Raw genomic sequence first — 23,060 nt, forward strand, 5'->3', positions numbered from 1 at the left:
TCCTAATAATGCTGAATAAGCAAGTATACTGAACACATCATTTAAAGTCTTTTTGACATGGATTGCATCAAAAAAGAGTGAAAGTTATTTTGAATGTTGGAGTTAAAGCAATTTTCTAGTGCATTGGTCCAGTGATTCCTTTTATGAAAATAAGGAATTCTTATAAGATCATATATTTGTGTGCTTAGGAACACACTCAAACTCCGTTTTGGCTTGAACTTTATAACCTCTTGTACCCATCATATATTCTTGATATGTTTGTCTAGAAATTATTCAGTGTCTTTTATCCCCAAAGCAAGACCCATTTTCGAAGGGGGAATCTCATTCGTGAAAGTCATGGGCTATTCAAACAAAGTCTTAATTGTAAATATGGCCTAAAATGTTTAATTTTCTTTTGAAGATCATATGCTTTTAAGGAGTTAGACTTCTTATTTCTTTGGACTGAGCACTTAAGTCCAATACTAGCTTTTGAAGAACTTTAATGGTATGATGCTTTTGAGTGAAATAGTTGGCATCAGAGGCAGGGAGACTTCAGAGAGAAATGTGTACTTTCAGCCACCATGGAAAGAGAGAGGGCAATGATTTGGAGTTAATGGAGGAGAAAAAGTGTCCAGTGGAGCGCTGCTCACCCAGTGGGTGCTCAGTAAATGAGTGTGGATAATGATGAAAATATGGAAACCAAAATGTTGACCCACAAGGAAGTGGACATTATCCCATCTAAATGTTGATTGGACCATTTATTTTTGAAATAAAATAGTCTTTGGGAGAAAAATGGTTATGTGTCTAGCCCTAAGACTACAAATCTTAAATAGAAATTCTTTTCTGAAATTTATGTTAGGATTGGAGAAAAAACAGTTGTGTAACCCTAGTTAATATGGCACAAAAAGTAAAGCAGTAAGTTTCCAAATTAAAAATATACAATTAAAAAATAACCTGCTTCATTTTTAGTTTATTTAATCATGTTTTAAATGCATCAAGAGTTTCATATTTAAAGCAAGTGTCCTTACTGAGTTTTTCCCAATGACTTCTCTTAAAGTAGAAGACACGTTGCCATTTAGACCACCTCTTAGTTACTGTATTGGTGTAAAATTCAGCATTATACATGGTAGAAAAGCAGGGTGTTAAGCATTTCTGATCTCACTCTCTTTTTGATTACAGATTTTTCGGAATTAACACTAAACGGTAGCCTGGAAGAAAGGATATTCTTTACTAACATGGTTACCTGCAGCCAGGTGCATTTCAAGTGAAGTGTGCTGATGAAGTCCTCTATAAGGTATTTATGTTCACCTTTTAGTCTCTTTGTCAAATACTTTGTAATAAGTACCTTACGTTTAGTTCTTTCTGCATTATCAATGTTGATTTGCTACATTAGGAATAGGGATTATTAGTAATCACATAAAAGGCTTACCAGTTGTTATTGAGCAGTGCAACTCTTTAATTTTCTTTCTACCTTTTGTGGTCAACTTTTAATAGGTAAATTTAATCCTAAAACCAGAGAAATAAAAAAAAAAATTCTTGAGTGGTAACGTCTTTGCATTTAAAATCTGTATATGTAGTAGAAAGTGAGTTTGATTTTGAAAACATTGATGCAAGAGAAAAACCCTGAACAGGCATACCGATTTGCCGTTGAAAGCGAAGTTTTGTTATAAACAATTTTATTCCAGCCCAACTACAGGACAAGCCCCAGATGTAAATACTCTTCTTAAAATGTTTTGATTTGAGATCATATTAACCAAAAGAATTAATGGAATGACATTTTCTTTTTTTTTTTTTTTTTTTTTTTTTGAGACAGAGTCCTGCTCTGTTGCCCAGGCTGGAATGCAGTGGCACTATCTTGGCTCACTGCAAGCTCCACCTCCCAGATTCCACACCATTCTCCTGCCTCAGCCTCCCAAGTAGCTGGGACTACAGGCGCCTGCCACCACACCTGGCTAATTTTTTGTCTTTTTAGTGGAGACATTTTCTACTGTCTTACTCTTTTTTGGTTTCAGAAACAGTATTAAGTAAAATCAGATAATGAGAAAAATGAATGAGATTGTTCTTAAGCCATGTTTTATCCCCAAATAAATGGAAATTAATTAATTTTATCATTTTAACATAGTTAAGAGTAAAATGAATCTTTATTATAAAAAACAAGATACTGAGTTACCTAGAAGATAAATAAAAAATAAACATGTAATATTTCTTTGAGGTATTTTATTGACTAAAGTAAGTTGAATTTAGTCAAAGTTGTCAGACTAAATTCAGACTAAATTGTCAGAAGAGTGTACGTGCTCATTTACTTGGTACCCACTTCATGCTTTTCTGTGGTTGGCTAATAATATTTACAACCTGGAAGGATTGTTATCTATAGATTTCTTTTCTCTTTTGAAACTGAGTCTTGCTCTGTTGCACAGGCTGGAGTGCAGTGGTGTGATCTCAGCTCACTGCAACCTTCACCTTCCAGGTTCAAGCGATTCTCCTGCCTCAGCCTCCCGAGTAACTGGGATTACAGGTGCCCGCCACCATGCCCAGCTAGTTTCTGTATTTTTAGTAGAGACAGGGTTTCACCATGTTGGCCAGGTTGGTCTCAAACTTCTGGCCTCAAGTGATTCACCCGCCTCAGCCTCCCAAAGTGCTGGGATTACAGGTGTGAGCCACTGCGCCCGGGCAGATTGATTTTATCTATCAGGTATGGGACAGTGCTGAGATGGCAATCATTTGAACATTAAAGTAATATTTCTGGACAGATTTTAGAGTGATAAACTATCAAGTGACAACAGTTTGTATACTATGATCCCATTTTTGTAAATAATTCATAATATACATTCATTATATACAGCAAAATCTTAACATTAACTTTAGGAGGGGTGAGATTACAAGTTTTTTTTTTTTTAATTTCTGCTTATTTTTATTTTCTAATTCTTAAATCCCAGCACAAGCCAAAAAGAGAAAGAGAAAAAAAGCTAATTATTGTAGAACCTGAAAACAGAAATATATGGAAACCCTCAAAGCAGAAAAGGGAGGAAGATCCTTAAGATTCTCTTATGAAGCTCCAAAACTGATAATCCTGTCTCAGCTCTGCCTCCTCAGGAGGAGCATTAGTAGAACAGCAGTGATGAGGACGCAGAGGGAGCAGACAGTGGGTACCACGATCTCCGTAACCATTTGCATGTGACTTAGCAAGGGCTCTGAAATGACAAAGAGAACGAGCAGCACAAATGAGAACAGGATCATTTTAGTAAATACAGCTTTATCCCAAAAGCTTTAACTGTATTGGAAAAACTTAAAAAATAGCATCATCAAATTTTCTGATTCTTATTTGCCATGAAATAGAACTTAGTAAATTAAATGTTATTTGAAAATTTTATAAGAGCTTTGTAAATATTTCAGAAAATATTGGATAAATGCCTGAATTTGGTTCTTCTACAGGTGCTATAATAAAGTCCGTCTCTCAATACTTATACTTTCTAAATTCATCTCAGAATATTAGCAGCCATATTCCACAGTTCCTATAATTTTTACTGGGGGGGGGATTTGTGATAGAAAAGTCCTTGGGAAACATTTCCAGTCTTTCAAAATGTTATTGTGTATCTTAAGAAGTATAGGAAACTTGTATGTTGAAATTCTGTATGGTAATTCTTGTATAGTTAAATAATAATCTTTAAGAGTTAATGATAAGCATATGTTATGTGCATTATTAATAAAATAGTGGCCACTTATGTAATACCCACTTTTATCTTGTGTGCTGAGTACTCTGGTTACTGAGATAAATAAGGCACTGGACATCCTCATGTGGAGTTCACAGGCTCATCAGTGAATTCTGTACCACATTTCAACCTTGTTTATTTTAGTTTAATGGAATATACATTCTTAATATTGCCTGATTATTTAAATTTGTTGAGGGGGAGTGCATGTTGCTTTATTGGCCTGTAAAAATAGCTAGTTTGGTAAGATTTGGTCTCGCACCTTCCACCTCTGCTACCACATTAAAGATGAGTTTGTTAAAAAGGAAAGCATATTTCTCTGATTGCCCTTATGGAGAAATAAAGACAAAATTCAAAGAAACAAATGATATGTGTTGGCATTTCTTGATGCATAGTTGCATCTTTGTTATTCAACATCTCTGATCCTTTTAGACCCCATTGCATAGGAAATGATGTCTTCTATGAAGATAGGGACTTTGTTTTGTTCCTGGCTATATCTCATGACTGAAAACATTCCCTGGCAAATAGTGAGTGCTTAATAATTGCTTGCCGAATGAACAAATATAAGATCTCAAGTGTTCTTTTTTTCTTCATCCCAGTTAGTATAGTGGTTGGCTTTTCCTCCCTTGCCCAAGCCCACTATAACAAAAATAGTAGGTATATAAATGTATAGGTATGATTCTGAAAGAATAAAATTTGAATGGATAAAATGGATAAAATGTTTATCTTTCATGGTAGATTAAATGCTTTAAAATGCTTATAAATAGAAATTTGACATTGCTTCAAAGAAACCTGATTTTAATCATAAGTAGTTTTGGAAGATTGACTTCAAGTAGAGCCACATTTTGAGATTTTGAAAATGATATGTATAATTATTTAGTTTAATTATTAAAGGAAAACATTGAAATATACTGACTCACCTGCAGCAAGCATCTGATTGTTGATAGAGCAAGTTTCCAAAGCTTTGAGGTACCAACTTTCCACCTAATAAAAACCCACTTGATAAGTAATGTTGTCTTAGACTAATTTTTTGCTGTTTCAAATCATTTTTGAAATAAATGTGGGGTAAAAGTAAATATTTTTAAAAATCTACCTGTAGTTTATGTTTTTAAATCATTTTGTAGTTTAAATTAGTTAATATTTACTGTACATCCATGTACATCATAGTGAGGGAGTCAAAGAACAGTCTTTATTCATGAGTAGTGTACAATCTAGTGCTTTATTCATGAGGAGTATAAAATCTAGTGCTTTTCTAATAATGTAAAAGTAGCAAATGCCTTATGGTTTTTAGTCACTGCTTCCATTTAATAGTCCTACGGGGCTCACCTTGAAATAGTTTTGGTAAACAAGTGAAATTTACTTTTTAAAATTATTTTTATTAAGACACTATTTTATTTCATTTTTTAGAAGCAGAGTCTTGCTCTGTTGCCCAGGCTGGAGTGCAGTGGAGCAATCATAGCTCACTGCAGCCTCAAATTCTTGGGCTCAGGTGATCCTCACACCTCAGTCTCTGTAGTCAGCTGGGACTACAGGCGCATCACCACATCCAGCTGATTTTTAAATTTTTTGTAGAAATGAGATCTTGCTATGTTGCCCAGGCTGGTCTTGAACACTTGGCCCCAAGCAGTCCTCCCACTCCAGCCTCCCAAGGTGCTGGGGTTACAGGCATGAGCCACCGTACCTGGCCAAGACACTCGAGATTACAGTTTATATTCCCTACCAATAGGTGCAGCAACATAGAGAATAGAGAGCTGCTAGAAAAGTTTTCAGGTTATTGAAAATGTTTGGTAGATTCTAAAGGATTACTAAGTTTGATTACTTTAGATCTCATTTTGAAGCCAGTGTGTGTGTATGGCTCTGCTGCTTGGCTGGAAAATAGATGAAAATGATACGATAATTATACACGCGATTTACTTAACTTTTTAAATATATGTTGAAGAATAGGTAGTATTTGTTTGCATTAAGACACAAGACTTAGGCCAGGCGCGGTGACTCACGCCTGTAATCCCAGCACTTTAGGAGGCTGAGGTGGGCAGATCACAAGGTCAAGAGATAGAGACCATTCTGGGCAATATGGTGAAACCCCATCTCTACTAAAAATACAAAAATTAGCTGGGCGTGGTGGCACACCCCTGTAATCCCAGCTACTAAGGAGGCTGAGGCAGGAAAATCGCTGGAACCCAAGAGGCAGAGGTTGCAGTGAGCCGAGATCATACTACTGCACTCCAGCCTGGCGACAGAGTGAGATTCTGTCTCAAAAAAAAAGACACAAGATTTAGAATAACATTTAACTAGAAGTCTGTATTGTTTTTGCTCTATGATAACTTAAAGCAAACGGAACTCCTTCATAACCTCTGGTAGTGCCCTTAGATTGAAGTTTACATCATGTTTGCTCCATTCTAAGCAAATAAACAAAGGTGAAATAAAGGGCTGTGCCGCGTGCCCCTGTCCTCTTTCATGGAGGAAAGAGGAGAGAAACTTGCCAAGTTCTTTGTGTGTTCTAGCTATCTAGCGCTTCCTAAAGTTCAGAACAGATAACATTGATAATTAGGCCTACCTCTTTTGGATTGGGAAACCCATTGGCAATGATAATCTTCTTGTAATATTGAACTGAAGCCTTTGGATAGCGAGGCTTATTTCTGTCGTTAAATTCAACATAGTAGAATCCATATCTATCTGAGTATCCTTTCTCCCATTCAAACTTATCCAACAGAGACCAGGAAGTATACCCCTTTATATTAGCACCATCTTTTATAGCTGCAAAGACATTTTATTCCATTTTAAATATATTTCGTTTACTTAGAAAAATAAAACTGAAGATAATGTTAAAATGTTTTCATTTATGAGATTTAGAAGCAAGTTTCAGTTGATCGTGTGTTAATCACATTTTGTCTCAGTTAAACGGGAAAACTGCATACAATCTTGGTTTGTGTCTCACCTTTTAGCATTTCATTTATGTATCCTTTAAGGTATTGAATTCTCCACTCATCACATAATTGATTACAGTGGAATTTTTGAGATGCTCCATTTTCCATCACATATATGGGCGGATCACCGTATTGAGTCTGAAAGTGAGTCATAGCAACAAACATATTAAAAATTCTGACCTACAGGTAGGTTTCTGAGTCAGAGGCTCATATAGGAACACATATTCAAGCCTGCCACATTCTAATCAAGTGTATTTTGGCATTTAGTAGATGTCAGATAACATGTTTATTTAGAGATTAATGTAGGCAGGAGACAGGTTCTTATAAAGAATATATTTCTCAATAAATGAACATTGTTGCCAGGCGCAGTGGCTCATGCCTGTAATCCCAGCACTTTGGGAGGCCAAGGTGGGCAGTTCACCTGAGGTCAGGAGTTTGAGACCAGCCTGGCCAACATGGTGAAAACCTGTCTCTACTAAAAATACAAAAATTAGCCGGGCGTGGTGGCATGCGCCTGTAATCCCAGCTACTTAAGAGACTGAGGCAGGAGAATCTCTTGAACTCGGAGGGTGGAGGTTGCAGTGAGCCGAGATCATGCCACTGCACTTCAGCCTGGGTGACAGAGTGAGACTGTCTCAAAAAAAAAAAAAAAGCATTGTTGGAGGGGACATGTACTTTGGTCTTGTTCTTTGCCACATATTCCAGTTTAGGTGTGAAGGACAGCAAAATAAATGTGGGATATGAACTTTTTAGCTAAAGTTATATACATGCAAATGGTTATGCATGGTAGACATGAGTCTGTAAGGCCTACATTTAGTAGCCTCTGAAGTATGAGTAACTAGGTTTATTTTGTTTTATTAACTTTCTAATGTAGGCACCTGAGCTTAAGCTGTGAGAACATGAATTCATGTCTAAATGTCCTTTGAATAGCTTAATGTGATAATCACCTGAGCAAAGTTGAGGAGCCTCCTAAATCCCCATGGCACAGAATATAGCCATTTAGACCCCAGATCTGGCCAGTTTGGATCAACCAGCTCTATCAAGTCACGATCGTTCTGGTAGCTGGGCCCCTGGCGGAAGGGGTAGTTCCTTTCCGTGATGTACCGAGTAGTAAAATGACCTAATCCCAAGAAATCAGATGTGCCTTTAATGTAGCTCTTCTCCTGGAGTGAGAACACCGGTAACCTCGACATCTCCAGGCCTTGCTCTGCACTCTTTCTTCCTTTTGAGAGAGAAAAGTAGAATTTAACAAAGCCTTATTTTCTCCCAATCACTGTGTTATGTATCATGACGATAGTGACATCTTGACATAAACGGTGGGCTTTAGGATTCATCTGCATGGGAAGTATAACCTTAGCCATCCAAAGTGGAATTTTTGAAATTTCAATACTGTCCAAAATATTTATAAGTTTATATTGCTTAAAAATAGTATTTTCAGGCCGGGTGTAGTGGCTCACGTCTGTAATCCCAGTATTTTGGGAGGCCGAGGCAGGCGGATCACAAGGTCAAGAGATCGAGACCATCCTGACTAACACAGTGAAACCCTGTCTCTACTAAAAACACAAAAAATTAGCCAGGCGTGGTGGCAGGTGCCTGTAGTCCCAGCTACTTCGGAGGCTGAGGCAGGAGAATGGCGTGAACCCAGGAGGTGGAGCTTGCAGTGAGCCGAGATCGCGCCACTGCACTCCAGCCTGGGTGACAGAGCAAGACTCCATCTCAAAAAAAAAAAAAGTTGTATTTTCACAGATTACTCAGTAAGCGGTGTGTAGCCATCTGGAGAAAAAGTAGAGTTGGGCTCCTATATTGTTCCTTACATTAAAAATGGGTAATTTGGCTGGGTGCAATGGCTCATGCCTGTAATTCCAGTGTTTTGGGAGGCCGAGGCAGGTGGATCACTTGAGATCAGGAGTTCGCGACCAACCTGGCTAACATGGTGAAACCCCGTCTCTACTAAAAATACAAAAAATTGGCCAGGAGCGGTGGCTCAAACCTGTAATTCCAGCACTTTGGGAGGCCGAGGGGGGCAGATCACGATGTTTAGGAGTTTGAGATCAGACTGACCAACATGGTGAAACCCCATCTCTACTAAAAATACAAAAATTAGCCAGGCGTGGTGGTGCATGTCTGTAATCCCAGCTACTTGGGAGGCTGAGGCAGGAGAGTTGCTTGAAGCTGGGAGGTGGAGGTTGCAGTGAGCTGAGATCACACCACTGCACTCCAGCCTGGGCGACAGAGCAAGACTGTCTCAAAAAAAAAAAAAAAAAAAAAAAATTAGCCAGCTTGGTGGCGGGCATCTGTAATCCCAGCTACTCGGGAGGCTGAGGCAGGAGAATCACTTGAACCCAGGAGGCAGAGGTCGCAGTGAGCCAAGATCACGCCATTGTACTCCAGCCTGGGCAACAAGAGCAAAACTCCATCTCAAAAAACAAAAAATAAAAATGTGTAATTTTAGCTGCTTTTAGGAAGGGAACTGGAAGGCCAGTGATGGTATGTCCTATCTTTGTCCCATCTTTCAAAGTTGTAAAAGCATATGTCCTTTCATTGACCAATTCCAAATCTGTTTACACTTTACTCACACATGTAAAGGGATGTTTGTACAAGGATCTTCATTATAGATTGAGTAGCAAAAGATTGGAAACACCCTAAATGTCCATCAGTAGGGTCTGGTTATGTAAATGATGAAACATCCATCGGTACAACACTATGCAGCCATTAGAACAAATGAGGTGGTACTTTCTATAGCGATATGGAAAGCTTGCCAGGATATAGGTTTCAGTGAAAAAAAAGCTTCAGAATGTTGCGTATAATCATAAGCACATACACTGACCACGTGCGCAATCCATCTCTGGAAGTATACTTGCTTCTGGGGAGGGAGGGAGAGAGGCCTGACTTTTTACTTCATACTTTTTGTACTTTAAAAAATTTGAAACATGTCAAGGTATAATCTATGCAAAAATGACTTTTAATATATAAATCAAGAAAAACAACATTTTCCATGAATTGATCTAAAATACAACCAGAAGAATAGTTCCAAAGAGGATAATAGTTTAGATAAAATGAATACAAAGTTTGTGTTATTAAATACCCTTAAGATATTAGCATAAAGCAAATAAAATATTGGCACGTTATTTCAGTTACATTTGATGACTTAAGAAAAACCACCAGCTATCGTCATTGTCCTTGCACTGATACAATAGCCACTAGCTGCATATGGCTATTAAAATATAGTGACCGAAGGATTGAATTTTTAATTTTAATTAAAAAAAATTTTTTTTTTGAGATGGAGTCTTGCACTGTTGCCCAGGCTGGAGTGCAGTGGCGCGATCTCAGCTCACTGCAAGTTCTGCCTCCTGGGTTCACGCCATTCTCCTGTCTCAGCCTCCCAAGTAGCTGGGACTACAGGCGCCTGCCACCATACCTGGCTAATTTTTTGTACTTTTAGTAGAGACAGGGTTTCACCGTGTTAGCCGAGATGGTCTCGATCTCCTGATCTCGTGATCCGCCCGCCTCGGCCTCCCAAAGTGCTGGGATTACAGGCATGAGCCACCGTGCCCGGCAATTTTTAGAAGTTTAATAGACGCTGGTGGCTAGAAGCTATTGTATTGGACAGCACATATATAGAACATTTCTGTCATTGTGGAAAGTTCTATTGAACAGCACTGATCTGGAAATACTTTTGTTTATATATTTACTGTGAGTAAAAGAGTACTTCTAAGAGGCCTGGAAGTAATTTGTGAACAAGATTTCAGGCAGAATGCTTTCAGTACTAAATAAAACTTTAACTGCTTAGAGGATCCTTCTTTCCACTTTGTGCAAAGGAAAAGTTCAGTCTGTTTCCCACTTGCATCATCACAAAATTGGAGTTGGTCGGGGCTGGGATTATTGGCGTTAAGCCCAAAAAGTGCTCTCTGACAATCGATTTGGCTTTGTAGTGCAATCTTTCTGTGGCACCTGGCCTCTGACGGTCCCAAGAGAGTGAATGCACTGTGTGAATAAGTTGTGTCTACAGGGACATGGGCCCTGTCAGTCCCTTCATGAAGGTTTTTTCCTTGTGCATCTTGAGGAAATCATTCTCAACATTTTGAGTGTATGTGTATAGATGTGTCACAGAACTGATTGTCACCAAAAGATTTTTAAAGATTGTGTCTAATGCCTTCATTTTCCAATAAGATTAAGAACCAAAGAGGTGAAGCACCTTGCCCACAGTCGCTCACTAGTTAGTGGCAGAGTTGGAATTAGAACTTGCTACCCCCTGTTCAGATAAGTATGTTTGATAAATGCGTTTTATAGAAAGGGGCATTTTTCAAATGTTGACAGTTCTCTCTTAATCAATCACCTAAAATAGCTTTGTTGTGTGAAACCATAGCTCAATTCCAGTATTATTTTTGTCTCTCTCTTTTTTAGGGTGAGTGCCGGCTGATACCTTTACATCAGAGATAATATGTTTAAATTTCTATGGTCAGACACTGCCGGTTACCTACCCAGTAGTCAGTCAGTCCAATGCCTGTCTTCCGTGCCCCCTTCCTCCCCAGCCTCTGGGGCCCTAGTTATGATGGTCTAGGGCATCACCTGACCTAACCAGGTGACTGTGTTCTGTCCCTTGAGGCACAAAGGGACAGAAGCTTCCTGGGAAGATTTTTCTTGTTCTTAAAAATACCTAAGAGGATTGGCCAGACACGGTGGTTCACGCCTGTAATCCCTGTACTTTGGGAGGCCAAGGTGGGCAGATCACTTGAAGCCAGGAGTTCGAGACCAGCCTGGCCAACATGGCGAAACCCTGTCTCTACTAAAAATATAAACAATTAGCTGGACGTGGTGGCACATGCCTGTAATCCCAGCTACTTGGGTGGCCGAGGCACAAGAATTGCTTGGATCTGGGAGGCGGAGGTGGCAGTGAGCCAAGATTGCATCACTGTACTCCAGCCTGGGCAACAGAGTAAGACTCTCTCTCTCAAAAAAAAAAGAGGAACAAGAAAAGGATACCTGCATTCACCACTTCTATTCAACATAGTAATGAGAGTTCTAGCCAGAGTAATTATGCAAGAAAAATAAATAGAAGGCATCCTACAGTGGCTCATGACTGTAATCCCAGCACTTTGGGAGGCTGAGGCAGGCAGATCGCAAGGTCAGGAGTTCAAGACTAGCCTGGCCAATATGGTGAAACCCTGTCTCTATTAAAAATACAAAAATTAGCTGGGCATGGTGGCAGGCACCTGTAGTCTCAGCTATTTGAGAGGCTGAGGCAGGAGAATTGCCTGAACCCGGGAGGTGGAGGTTGCAGTGAGCCGAGATTGCCCCACTGCACTCCAACCTGGACAACAGAGCGAGACTCAGTTTCAAAACAAACAAAACTGCTTAGAAGAAAACATGGCCTGGTGTGGTGGCCCACGCCTGTAATCCCAGCACTTTGGGAGGCCAAGGTGGGCAGACAGCTTGAGCCTAGGAGTTTGAGACCAGCTTCGGCTACATAGTGAAACCCCATCTCTACAAAATATACAAAAAATTAGCTGGGCATGGTGGTGTGTGCCTGTGGTCCCTGCTACTTGGGAGGCTGAGGTGGGAGGATCACTGGAGCCTGGGGAGGTTGAGGCTGCAGTGAGCCATAATCGCTCCACTGCTCTCCAGCCTTGGTGACAGGGCGAGAGACCCTGTCTCAAAAAAAAAAAAAAATTACCGGCGTGACCCACTGGGGAGGCTGAGGTGGGTGGATCACCTGAGGTCAGGAGTTCAAGGCCAGCCTGGTCAACATGTGAAATCCCGTCTCTACAAAAATACAAAAATTAGCTGAGCATGATGGCAGGTGCCTGTAATCCCAGGGAGGCTGAGGCAGGAGAATCGCTTGAACCTGGGAGGCAGAGGTTGCAGTGAGCCGAGATCGCACCATTGCACTCCAGTCTGGGCAACAGAGCGAGACTCTGTCTCAAAAAAAAAAAAAGAAAGAAAGAAAAAGAAAACATAGGGCAAAAGCACCATGACAATTAATTAGGCAGCTATATCTTGACTTTGACACCAAAATCACAGGCAACAAAAATAGGCAAAAGAAACAAACATAAATAGACAAATTGGACTTCAGGAAATTTTTTAAAATTTGGGAATGAAGACACTAGCAACAGAATAAAAAACCTACATAGAATGGGAAGAAATATTTGCATATCATGTATGTGATAAAAGATTAGACTCCAGAATATGTAGAGAATTCCCAAAACTCAACAACAAAAACAACCCAATTCAAAAATGGGCAAAGAACTTGAATTGGCATTTTTTCTAAAGAAAATCTACAGATGTATAAGCACATGAAAAGATGCTCTACTAATCATTAGGGAAACACAAATCAAAACTGCAATGAGATACAGCCTCACACCCATTGGGATGGCCATTATTAAGCCAAATAACAAGTGTTGGTAAGGATGTGGAGTAATTGGAACCCTTGTGTATTGTTGCTGGGAATGTAAAATGGTACACCCACTGATGAAAACAGTATGATGCTTCCTTTAAAAAAATTAAAAATGGAATTTTTCACATGATCCAGCAATTCCACCTCTGGGTATATACCCCAAATAACTGAAAGCTGGATCTTGAGATATTTGTACACCCGTGTTTTTAGCATTATTCACAATAGCTAAACATGGAAGCAACCTAAGTGTCTATTGATGGATGAATGAATAAGCATAATATGATATATACAGACAATGGAATTTTTTTTTTTTTTTTTTTTTGCGATGGCGTCTCACTCTGTCACCCAGGCTGGAGTGCAGTGGCGTGATCTTGGCCCACTGCAGCCTCCACCTCCCAGGTTCAAGTGATTCCCCTGCCTCAGCCTCCCGAGTAGTTGGGATTACAGTGGCCCACCACCATGCCGAGCTAACTTTTGTACTTTTAGTAGAGACAGGGTTTCGCCATGTTGGTCAGGCTGGTCTTGAATTCCTGACCTCAGGTGATCTGCCTGCCTCGGCCTCCCAAAGTGCTGGGATTACAGGCATGAGCCACCATGCCCGGCTGACAATGGAATATTATTCAGCCTTAAAAACAAAGGAAATTCTGACATATTACAAAATGGATGAATCTTGAGGACATTAAGCTAAGTAAAATAAGCCAGTCACACAAAGACAAATACTGTATGATTCCACTTATATGAGCTACTTAGTCAAAATCAGAGACAGTGGAATCGTGGTTGCCAAGGACTCGGCAAAGTTTCAGTTTTGCAAGATGAAGTGTTCTGGAGATGGATGGTGGTGATGGTTGCACATTATGAAAGTATTTTATACCACTGAACTGTACACTTAAAAATGGCAACACAGGTACATTTTATGTGTATTTTGCCACAATAAAAAAAAATTGGGGAAAAAATGGCCAAGAAAGCCCACCCCAAAACATATTATGACAGAGCGATTCCCTTTTTCTGTCTTTGGGTGTTGATGTGTAAAGATGCGATGCCCGGGGTTGCTGCAGTCATCTTGTGGCCATGGGGATTGGTTGATGGGCTAACTGAAGGTGCCAGAGTAGAAAGATGGAATGAGCCTGGGTCCTCAAGGGCACCCCTGAAGGCTAGATTACCTAGCCCTGCATCACCCTTCCCTGGGCTCAGGCAAGATGATAAATTCCCTACTTCAAGTCATTTTTAGGTAGAATTTTCTGTTACGTGGCAGTTAAAAACATCCAAATTGATATATCCCTGTAAGCCTTACTTGTGTTTATTCTCTTCTCTGACACTGTGGATACTGGAGCTTGGAAAGTATTTCTCCATTGACAGAAAGAACCGACAATAGAAGTGACACAGGCCCATGACTGCGTCTGACCTCTCTCCTGCTTGACTGCAGTTAAAGTGGGGTGGAGGAAGGGGCAGGGCAGCAGAACATAAGAGAGACCAGCCCAAAGACCACCACTTTCTTCCCTGAGTTCTGAAAATTCTCAATTTCCAAGTCTAGGGAAATTGAGAGGTCTAGGGTTCCTCCCTGCCAATTCAAATGTCTGGTTCTCAATTCTTTCGAGTCTGGATTATCCCTTGAGTACCTCACCCAGGCCCAATGAGCTCTTCATCCCCCTGCCTTTTGCTTGTTTCACATGGGCTTAATAACTTGCCATAGTATCTGCAGTTTAAAATGAGACTGGGCTCACCAATGTAGTCCTTCATGACTTGGGGGTAGTCACCGGCATAAATGGGGTTGGCAAACCAGCCCAGACAGAACTGTAGGTATCTCTCGGCAGCCTCTACGTCCTTGGGGTTACTAATGTCCACAGGTTCCCCCCAGTCACAGTTCAATGAAATTCCCACCAGACCTTAAAAGAAAAGAAAGAAAAGGGAGTGGGGAGTGGGCGTGCTATTGCTGATCCGGGCAGTTGGCTGTCCTGGGTACATGTGTGGGGCCACAGCTCACCTTGCTGCTTGCTGCGCCACGTGGTGTTATAAGAATGCCAGGCTTCGGCGTGGGCCTGAAAGGGGAGCAGAAATTCATCGTAGGTACCAGGCCCATCCATTTCCTCCCTTTCCATCTGGGTGGCCTTTCTTTCCTTCCTAACTTTAGACCTATCATTTTCATCAATCCAGCCTTGTCTATCCCAATCCAATCTTCCTTCCTCTAACTTCTTGAGGCACTTATTTTCTTTATACAGTAAATGAAACTTGAAGTAAGTCTGGCTAAAACAATTTTGTGTTGTTTTTTATCGTTTTTAAGATTTTTGCTACAGTTTCCTGTTTTGTTCCTCTTAGTCCTCAGCAGCAACTAGGCAGTACTTTTCTCAGAGGAGCTCAGTAAGTTAGCCAACTACCAAGTGTCTGAAATAGTCTTGAGAAATGGAATCTAAAATACACAAAGCTGCCTTCTCTTCATATTCTACCAGTGACCCGCTGGCCTGCCTGAGGCTATTTCAGCTAGCCACCGCGCTTGGGCAGTTCAACACCTAAGAGAGATGGAAAGTAATCTAGAACAGTGGTTCTCAGTGTGTGGCCTCCAGATCAAGATCATCAGGATCCACTGGGAACTTAATAGACATGCAAATCCATGGGCCCTTGCCAGACCTACTGAATCAGAAACTCAAAGCGGGGCCCAAGAATCTGTGTTTTTTGCTTTGTTTTGTTTTGTTTTGTTTTGTTTGTTTTGTTTTATCTTGTTTTGTTTTGTTTTATCTTGAGATGGAGTCTCGCTCTGTGGCCCAGGCTGGAGTGCAGTGGTGCAATCTCGGCTCACTGCAACCTCCGCCTCCTGGGTTCAAGCCATTCTCCTGCCTCAGCTTCCTGAGTAGCTGGGACTACAGGTGCCCACCACCACACCTGGCTAATTTTTGTATTTTTAGTAGAGATGGGGTTTCTCCGTGTTGGCCAGGCTGATCTCGAACTCCAGACCTCAGATGATCTGCCCGCCTCAGCCTCCCAAAGTGCTGGAACTGCAGGCGTGAGCCACTGTGCCTGGCCAGCAATCTGTGCTTTAATAAGTTCTTTTTTTTCTTGAGATGGGGTCTTGCTCGTTGTCTAGGCTGGAATTAAACTCCTAGGCTCAAGTGATCCTCTTGCTCAAGCGATCCTCCCTCCTGCTCAAGCCTCTCAAATAGCTGGGACAAGAGGCATGTGTCACCACACCTGGCTCAGTAATCATTTATTAAATGATTTTGATGCTTGTTAAAGTTTGAGAAGTACCAATTTAGAAGACCTGAATATCTGAAGGCTATAGAATTTGGGGTTGTTTTGTTTGTTATTCACAGAGAATCTGTATTTATCAGACTTCTTTCCTTATACTTCCTTTTGCCAACCAGCAATAACCAAGTGAATCATGGTATTGTCTGATGAAGTGGAACATGTCAAAACAATATCAGAATCACATCTCTTCAGGCCGGGCGTGGTGGCTCACACCTGTAATCCCAAAACTTTGAGAGGGCGAGGCAGGTAGATCACGAAGTCAGGAGTTGGAGACCAGCCTGGCCAACATGGTGAAACCCCATCTCTACTAAAAATACAAAAAAATTAGCCAGGCGTGGTGGCGTATGCCTGTAATCCCAACTACTCAGGAGGCTGAGGCAAGAGAATCGTTTGAACCCAGGAGGCAGAGGTTGCAGTGAGCAGAGATCGTGCCACTGCACTCCAGCCTGGGCGACAGAGCGAGAATCTGTCTCTAAATAAATAAATAATCACATCTCTTCAGCTCACTACTTTTGACAGATAAGAAGGCCCAAAAAATAACTTCCATGTTTAATATTAAAAATATCTCGAGGCCGGGTGCTATGGCGCATGCCTACAATCTCAGCACTTTGGGATGCTGAGGTAGGGGGATCACCTGAAGTCAAGAGTTCAGGACCAGCCTGGCCAACATGGTGAAGCCCTGTCTCTATCAAAAATTCAAAAATTAACCGGGTTTGGTGGTGCACGCCTGTAGTCCTAGCTACTTGGGAGAATGAGGCAGGAGAATCGCTTGAACCCGGGAGGCAGAGGTTGCAGTGAGCCGAGATCACGCCGCTTCACTGCATCCTGGGTGACAAAGCAAGACTCAGTCTCAAAAAAAAAAAAAAAAAAATCTTGAGAGCTCTGCTCTTGAAATATTCACAGTTTAAGAAATCATAAGCCAAACGTAGAAAAAATGAAAAAATGCTCTCCCTGATATGAGTTTGGGGATCCGGAATGTCACCCGGTGATTCCTTGCCTTCCAGCTTAGACAGATTGTCCACCTTCTGCTAAGTGTCCTTTGGGGCCAATCCCACATGCCTCATATCCCTGTTCTCCAGTTACCATCATGTATATCCTCATACACGTCCTGTAATGTGACCCAATTCCCTCCCCAGTGACAAGGCTTTCCAGTAGCCCTTCCTTCCTGTAGCATCTTCTCCGAATGGCCCCTTTACTCTCTTGTGTGACTGATGCCTGCTGGCCCTAAGAGCACCTCCACTGCAGCTCCTTTGAGCAGAGGCCATTTTTTCCATCACACTCCACATACCTCTGAGCTGGGAGTAAGGTGGAGTCTGCCTGCTCATTATCGCTGCTTCCAAACTAGTTTTCCTTCATCCTTCAAAATTCCCGGGTTCTTTGAAGTCCACACTCTGACGACCACTTCTAACTCCACTTACTGCTGTCCTTGATCAACCCCAGTTACTTCTGCTCATTCATGGAAGATTTTAACCCCTGGCTCGCTGTCACACTCCTTCTTCCTCCTGTCACAGCTTGGACCTGTAGTTGATGCATTTCCACATGGATGTCCCCTTGGCTAGACTGTAAGCTCTTGGGAGTCGCTATAACGGCTCAGCCATAGTGTCACCCAGTGCCCTGGATGACAGGACACGCCCTCCATAAATCGTCACAGAAGGGAAGGTGCTATGGAGTATGCTGACTCGGAGGTGGAGCGGCAGAGGACCAAGCTCAGGCTAGAGCCCCTGGGGCAGGCTGAGCTGACCCTGAGGCTGTTCCTCCACCAGAAGGACCCACCTCACCTTAATGATGTGGTGTGCTGCCTTGTACAAGCCGGTGCCGCGGAGCTTCAGGCCCGGCGCGTGGTGGCCCGTCTCATAGCCTTTTTCTGCCATTGCCTATAGGGACAGCAAGCAGGACCACAGGATCCATAAGAAGTGGCAGGGAGTGTCACATTCTCCCACCTGGAGGGTCCCCACTTACCCGAGGATCACTGAACGTGATCCAGTGCTTCACGCGGTCCCCAAAGGCCTCAAAGCACAGGTTGGCGTAGTCTCTGAAGTAGTTGGTCATGCTCACATTCTGCCACCCACCGTATTTGACCTGGAGCAGCTGTGAACACAGAGAAGTAGACGACCCATGAATGAACCGCAAAAGAGTTTAAATGTGGAGATAAGCTGTGTGACAGTCAGACAAACAGGAGGGAGGCCGCGCAGGGAGACTGGGACTCTCATGCTTAGAAAGAACTGGACGGATTGAATATTTAAGAAAAATTGCCAGGGGAAAGGGGCCTAATAATGGGGAAGCATCTTAGATCTAAGTTCTGGAGAAATGAGATCTGATGCTGGGATGAACACTCTGATGAGGATTTTGAAGGGCCACACAGATGTCAGAAAGCTCCTAGAAGCCTTGGGGCAGGGTCTGCCTTCTTCGGCAGAGGGCTTTCCCAACCAAAGGCATCTGCCCATGATGGCAGAATTCTCCCAAGACTTGTCACTGTATCGAAACTACCTGTCCAGCTCTCCTTGGTGGGTTTGAGGGGATGTTAATGGGGCAGGCTCGTGAAAGCAACCAGGGAAGAAGCTGGAAGTTTCATCTCCCTAAAACCTGCTCTGCCCTCCTCCTCAGTTAGAGGACTCTGGTAGCTCCCATTCCCACAGAATAAACCCAGTTCCCAGTCATCTTAGCTCAGCACTCGAGGCCTTCAAGGTCTTCCCCAAGCCACTTCCCCAGCCTCTAACCCTTCCCTCTCCTACCTGCTCCCCAAATTCTAACTGAACCGAACTGCTTGCCCAGCTTCCCCCTCTTTGCCATGCGCCCTCCAATCAGAACACCCTTTCCTCCCACCTCCTACCCAAACCTTCCAGGGCACCGATGGCACCTTCTCCCCAGTGAATGAAAATATGCCTGAGGCTGGGTGCAGTGGCTCACGCCTGTAATCCTAACACTTTGGGAGGCTGAAGCAGGCAGATCACCTGAAGACAGGAGTTCGAGACCAGCCTGGCCAACATGGTGAAACCCTGTCTTTACTAAAAATACAAAAATTAGCCAGGCATGGTGGCACATGCCTGTAATCCCAGCTACTCAGGAGGCTAAGACAGGAGAATCACTTGAACCCAGGAGGCGGAGGCTGTAGTTAGCCAAGATCATGCCACTGCACTCCAGCCTGGACGATGGAGCAGGACTCCATCTCAAAAAAAAAAAAAAAAGAAAATATTGCTTGAATCACAGTGACATAGTGACGTTCTGAAGCATGTTGTGATTTCATGGACGTTGCTGGGGCAGGGGTCATATATGAGTGCCTGTGATACTGGCTCAAACAAATTGGAGAAAAAAGGCTAAACTTAATTATGCTATGTCGCCAGATCTTTTTTTTTTTTTTTTTTTTTTTAGATGGAATTTCGTTCTCATTGCCTAGGCTGGAGTGCAACGGCATGATCTCGGCTCACTGCAATCTCAGCCTCCTGGGTTCAAGCGATTCTCCTGCCTCAGCCTCTCGAGTAGCTGGGATTATAGGCGCCGCCACCACGCCTGGCTACTTTTTGTATTTTTCGTAGAGACCGGGTTTCACCATGTTGGCCAGGCTGGTCTCGATCTCCTGACCTCAGGTGATCCACCCACCTCGGCCCTGCAAAGTGCTGGGATTACAGGCATGAGCCACTGTGCCCGGCTGCCAGATCTTTGTTAAAAGACATATCTTTATACTTTTTAAAATTTGTTTTTATGCCAAGTTTTTTAGAAAACAAAAGGATTCACTCTTTTCACTTACTACAACCATCAGTTAAAGCAGTGTGACCTCCCTGACATATGTGAGTGCTTTGGTTTGAATATTTCTGTCCCCTGGAATTCATGTTGAAACTGTATCCCCTGTGTAACAGTATGGGGAAGTGTAGCCTTTGGTCGAGTCATGAGGGCTCTTCTCTCTTGAATGGGATTAGGTGCCCTTATAAAAAGAGGGACACGGCATTCAAGGCATCATCTTGGAAGCAGAGACTGGGGCCTCACCAGAATCTGCACCTGCCAGTGTCTTGATCTTGGAATTCCCAGCCTCCAGAACTGTGGGAAGATACATTCCCGTTCTTTACAAGTTACCCAGTCTCAGGCATTCCATTATAACAGCAAAAGTGGACTAAGACAGTGAGTCAGAGAGATTTTTTAACTCACTCACATCTTACAGTCCTGCGCCAGAATCCAGACCCTAGTCTCTGCTCCACCTTGGCAACCCAAGTCCTCAAACTGGGCTCCCTCCTGCTTAGTTGAGTACCCCTTGGGCCTGTGAGCCTGCTCAGGTCCTCACCTGCGGCAGATCCCAGTGGTGCAAGGTCACGATAGGGGTGATGTTGCTGCTCAGAAGGGCATCGATAAGTTCACTGTAGAATTTGATTCCCTTCTTGTTCACCTGCTCAGCTGCAGGTGAAATAAAAGAAGATGCTACGAGAAAGGACCTCAGCCTTGGCCTTGGCCTTCCGGAGTGCAGCATTCCTGGGCCCTGTTGCTTTTTGAAGGCCTGAGGCACCCTTAGCCCACCAGCATTCTGGGAGCCCAGTTACCTGCAGAACCTGTGAGAGCTGCTACCATCAGCAACCACGTTCATGGGCTGATCTCCCTCCCCAGGACTCTGTGGTGCCCCCGCAAAGCCAACATGGCCGGAAGGGGCTGCACCTGGGCTCGGGAGGGACTTCCCTAGCTCACCTCGGATGCCTGTGGGCAGGAGCCGGGGCCAAGACAGGGAGAATCGGTAGTGGTTGACGTGCAGTTCCCTCAGCAGAATGATGTCCTCCTGTGCAGACAGGGGTGGGGAGGCAGGTCACCTGGGCCCTGGGTATGGGAGGTAGGGGTCCATCGGGCTCTAGGGCCGAGGCTCACTCTTGTCTGTAGCTGTTAGCGGGCAAGGAAGAACCTGCTTCCTCACCTGTACAACAGAGGTGATGCCACCTGCCCACTTCATGCAGGGGATACGCCAAGAGTCAAAGAAAACGCAGGACAGGGAGGCACTAGGAGAAGTCCATCAGGGTGCCCCTAGTATACCTGGGGGATGAGTTCCTCAAGAAGCCATCCAGAGAGGAAAGCGGATGCTGAAGATGAGCGGGTCCCTCTCCCTCCACAGGGTGCAACTCACAAGTAGGGACCAGGGGTCCAGGCCACTGTGGCTGTAGGCCCTGAGGCTGTGGGATCAGCCCTTCAGCACCCCCTCACTTGGCCTGAGGCACTGGCTCAGGTGAGGCCCTTTCCTCCTACATCCACCTCACATCCTGGCCCCTCCCAAACCTTCACCCCCACTGGTCCTGCCCCCTCTGGCTGCACTGGGGTAGAGGGTGTTTGGCAGAGCATGGGGATGACGTCACCAGAGCTCCCCCAAACGTCACTCCCTGCCTCCCAGCTAGGCATGTGCTCAAACCTGCACACACGCACACACACACACACACACACACACACACACACACACACAAACCCCGCACTCACCTGGACCTTGTAGTAGCTGTCACAGGCTACATCTGCAGTCTCATTCCCGAGCACCTTCCCCTTCCCACTGTGTGTGAAGACGTCCCAGATGCTGGGCCCTTTCCCGTCCTGGTCCCAGGCGCCCTCTGTCTGGTAGGCAGAACTGCCCACGCCCCAGGAGAAGCCTGCAGGGGGAGACCCGTGCTGGGTCCCAGGTGCTCCCATGTGTCACCCAGAGCCAGGACTCTGGGCTGTGCCTCCCAGGCCTCAGAGACTGCCCCTCCCTACCATGCTGCCCCTGTCCTACTGGGGCCTTGTCTTCCTAGGAGTGTGAGCACATGAGGCAGGGTAGGGGAAGATATAATAAAAACATTTTTTGCACAATTTTAGCTCTGATTAGCATATATTATCTGTGTAATTTTTAGTAACTTCAAAAAAAAATATCTGTTAGGAACTTTTAGAACAACCACACAAAGGTAGGTTTCTCATCCTGCCAATCAGGAAGCAAGAACACCAAACTCCTCGGCAAGTCAGCCAAAGAGGGCAGGTGGACGACAGACAGACAGGCAGACAGACGAACAGAGGCGTGGCCGTACCAAGAGGGAAGCTTCCATAGTAGAAGGAGGCCTCTTCTGGGGACCCCTTCCGGGCGGCCCCCAGCCTGGGCACCAGCAGTAGCATCCACAGAAGGGTGGCGACCCGCACTGGCTTCATGGTACCTGGCCCTCCCCCATACCTGAAAAAGTGCAGCTGGCTCTGCAGGCCCCTGCAGCCAGGCTGATGGCCAGGTCTTGGCTTAGGGCAAAGGCCAAGTGGGGGGAGGAAGGGAAAGGAGGGTGCTTGATCTGGACCCAGCAGCAGAGGCTGAGGCTGGATGTCTGATGCTGTTCCCGTGCCTGGGGAGCTCTGAGACTGATGGGCAAGACTCCAAACCATCCCTTCTCCCTACCTTGGCTCTTGTCTGATGGAGGAGACCCAGCCCATACCCCTGAGTGGCCTCTATCTAAGGGGGAAACCACCTCTACCTCAGGGAAGCTCCAATCTGAGGGGGCAGGTGGGAAAACCCACAGGGCCCTTTGGCTGTCCCAGCGACACGCAGACCCCTCCCCCAAGCTGGGGTTGCCCATCCCAGCGCCTCCTCCCTGCACACGAGGGAGACCCCTCGCTCTGGAATACCCTCTTTGGCGCCAGCCCAACCAGCTTACCCAGGATTGTCCTTGGTCGCAGACACCCCCAGAGCAGTCGCTGGCAGCCAGAGCCCTCTCCAACTGACCCCCAGGGCCTACGCTGTCCCTTGAGAGAGGAGCCACAGCGCAGCCGAAGGCTCTGGTTGGGGGTGTGGTCTGTGGCTACAGAAACTTTCAATAGCCCCATTCAGTGGGGGCCGGGCAGGAATGC

General features: G+C 44.1%; 2 protein-coding genes across 24 annotated transcripts in view; one reads left to right on the top strand and one right to left on the bottom strand.

The window, feature by feature from the left end:
* The window catches only part of ZWILCH (zwilch kinetochore protein), a 69,836-nt gene that overhangs the window by 39,833 nt on the left and 6,943 nt on the right, over positions 1-23,060 (top strand). For 6 of the 18 annotated variants that reach the window (XM_009249944.4, XM_054531101.2, XM_024232164.3 and 3 more), the window contains 2 exons: positions 1,159-1,273; positions 2,916-4,051. In XM_009249944.4, coding sequence (XP_009248219.1) covers positions 1,159-1,247 — 89 coding nt within the window. In that variant the 3' untranslated portion in view covers positions 1,248-1,273; positions 2,916-4,051. 18 annotated transcript variants of the gene reach the window in all.
* On the bottom strand, positions 2,182-23,011 carry LCTL (lactase like). Of its 6 annotated transcripts, none has more exons than XM_054532828.2 (14): positions 22,868-22,974; positions 22,259-22,457; positions 21,684-21,847; positions 20,913-21,000; positions 20,518-20,627; positions 18,204-18,332; positions 18,023-18,118; positions 14,989-15,043; positions 14,729-14,890; positions 7,561-7,835; positions 6,625-6,751; positions 6,244-6,443; positions 4,607-4,670; positions 2,182-3,170 (listed from the first exon to the last, which is right to left on the bottom strand). In XM_054532828.2, the coding sequence occupies exons 2-14, from the start codon at positions 22,374-22,376 to the stop codon at positions 3,055-3,057; spliced, it is 1,704 nt and encodes a 567-aa protein (XP_054388803.1). In that variant the 5' UTR covers positions 22,377-22,457; positions 22,868-22,974; the 3' UTR covers positions 2,182-3,054. The 6 variants fall into 6 exon arrangements, with proteins under 6 accessions (XP_054388803.1, XP_009248224.2, XP_024088589.2 ...); XM_009249949.4 differs by having other exon boundaries at positions 22,259-22,398; positions 22,868-22,932; XM_024232821.3 differs by lacking the exon at positions 22,259-22,457 and having other exon boundaries at positions 22,868-23,011.

This window comes from Pongo abelii, chromosome 16 (assembly GCF_028885655.2).
Source record: "Pongo abelii isolate AG06213 chromosome 16, NHGRI_mPonAbe1-v2.0_pri, whole genome shotgun sequence".
Lineage (NCBI taxonomy): Eukaryota > Metazoa > Chordata > Mammalia > Primates > Hominidae > Pongo > Pongo abelii.